At 41.9% G+C, this 1,679-nt stretch overlaps 1 protein-coding gene across 4 annotated transcripts in view; it reads right to left on the minus strand.

Moving 5' to 3' along the window:
* Window positions 1–392: 392 nt before the first annotated feature.
* APP (amyloid beta precursor protein) overlaps window positions 393–1,679 on the minus strand; it is a 176,983-nt gene continuing 175,696 nt past the window's right edge. For all 4 annotated transcript variants that reach the window (XM_008631658.2, XM_008631662.2, XM_008631661.2 and 1 more), the window contains one exon: window positions 393–1,644. In XM_008631658.2, the coding sequence (XP_008629880.1) occupies window positions 1,543–1,644 (102 nt within the window). In that variant the 3' untranslated portion in view covers window positions 393–1,542. The remainder of the gene's footprint in view (window positions 1,645–1,679) is intronic.

Raw genomic sequence — 1,679 nt, forward strand, 5'->3', positions numbered from 1 at the left:
AGTGCTCCTGGAGGGCCAGGAGCTGAAGGAAGCTCTCAGGCAACAGAGAGAATGTGTATCCCAGCTCACCAATGGCTTTGCCCTCTTCCTGCAGAAAAAATTCCTGGTGCTGCTGTCCTACCCTTCCTGGGCACTTGCTGTGAGGCAGCAGAATCAGGCTGGATGCAGCCTGGGATGCTCCTCCTTGCCTTCACCAGTATAGCACATTGCAGGGCATGGATCTTGCCAGAAAGCCAGCAGGAGGTGCAGGGAGGAGAGGGAAGAGTTTGCTGGTAAATCACTCCTGCGGATGGCCAGGAAAGTGGGAGGTTGGTTAATCATCCATGTCATGCTCCTCTGCGTGAGCAAGGGTGGCTGGTTGGCGCAGAAACACACTACTACAACAGGGCTCCTCCAGGAATGTATTTATTTACATTAAAACACTATTATACAAATGGAAAGTAAAAGAAAAGGAAAAAAAAAAGAGACAACATCTCAGAGGGGTAGCTGTGCCAAAGCTGGCACTCCCCACTTCCCAACTTCCCGCCCTGTCTCACTGCTGCCTTCCTTCTGCTCTGGTCCAACTGTCAGTGCCACAATCTCTGTAGGATCCCAACCCTCTCTCAGTTTGAACACCTATGTATTCTGTTTAAGTGACTTTTAGAACTCTTTGTTTTCTGCTTCCAAAGAAAACTCTTGCCCACATGTTCTTTTTTTAATTTATTTATGTAACACAGTGTAGAAAGCTATCAATTCATAAGCAATGGCTCTGTACAATCATCCTGCAGAGGACCCCTGTTAATTTTTGGCCAGCAGGTACTTCTTCCCCCAGAAGTGCTCACAATTAACAGGGACTCTTCTTAATAATTTTTTTAAGGTCAAAAAGATACATGGAAAAGAAAATAAAGTTTACCTCTCAATGCCTAAAGTGTGCACATAAAACAGGCACAAAGAAACAAATGTATATTCCCATAATTTCTACATCACTAATACAGCAGGAGCAACAATCTGTACAACAAAATGCAGCTGCAGAGGAAAGAAATTTCAATAACTCATCTGGAATACTTAAAAAAAAATGTTGGTTTACTTTAAAATGCATAGTGATCAGAAAAAAATGCTCAGCAAAGAGAAGCAGCTAAACCCCACAGACACAGAAAGCATCCCCCATCAATTCTTAAAGCATGTTTCAACTAGGACTTAATTTTTGTCACAAATCACAGGAATAATATACAACTGGCTAAGGAACTACATGATAAATAATTGGGAAAGAGAATCTATCCATGCACTAGTTAAATACAGCTAACCTCTTTACAGTACACAAAAAACATTCATTAATAATGTAGTGTAAAGACTGAAATGTAAAGAGAAAGAGAGAGAAAATACATTACTGATTTTATTAATTCAAGTTCAGGCATCTACTTGTGTTACAGCACAGCTGTCAAAAGGCGAGAATGAGTAAATAATAAAGCAGAGTGTTTTTCTTTCTTTTGACATTATAATTGAACACCACTGGGCAGTGAAGCAATCATTCTTCTGTCCAACTCATGAGGCTGCTATGGTGTCCTAGTTCTGCATCTGTTCAAAGAACTTGTATGTGGGATTTTCGTAGCCATTTTGCTGCATCTTGGAAAGGTGGCGCTCCTCTGGTGTCACTGCAGCATCCACCTGTCAGGAGAGGGGACAACCAGGGTCACATTCCT

This window comes from Corvus brachyrhynchos, unplaced genomic scaffold (genome assembly GCF_000691975.1).
Source record: "Corvus brachyrhynchos isolate BGI_N302 unplaced genomic scaffold, ASM69197v1 scaffold3, whole genome shotgun sequence".
Taxonomy (NCBI): Eukaryota; Metazoa; Chordata; class Aves; order Passeriformes; family Corvidae; genus Corvus; species Corvus brachyrhynchos.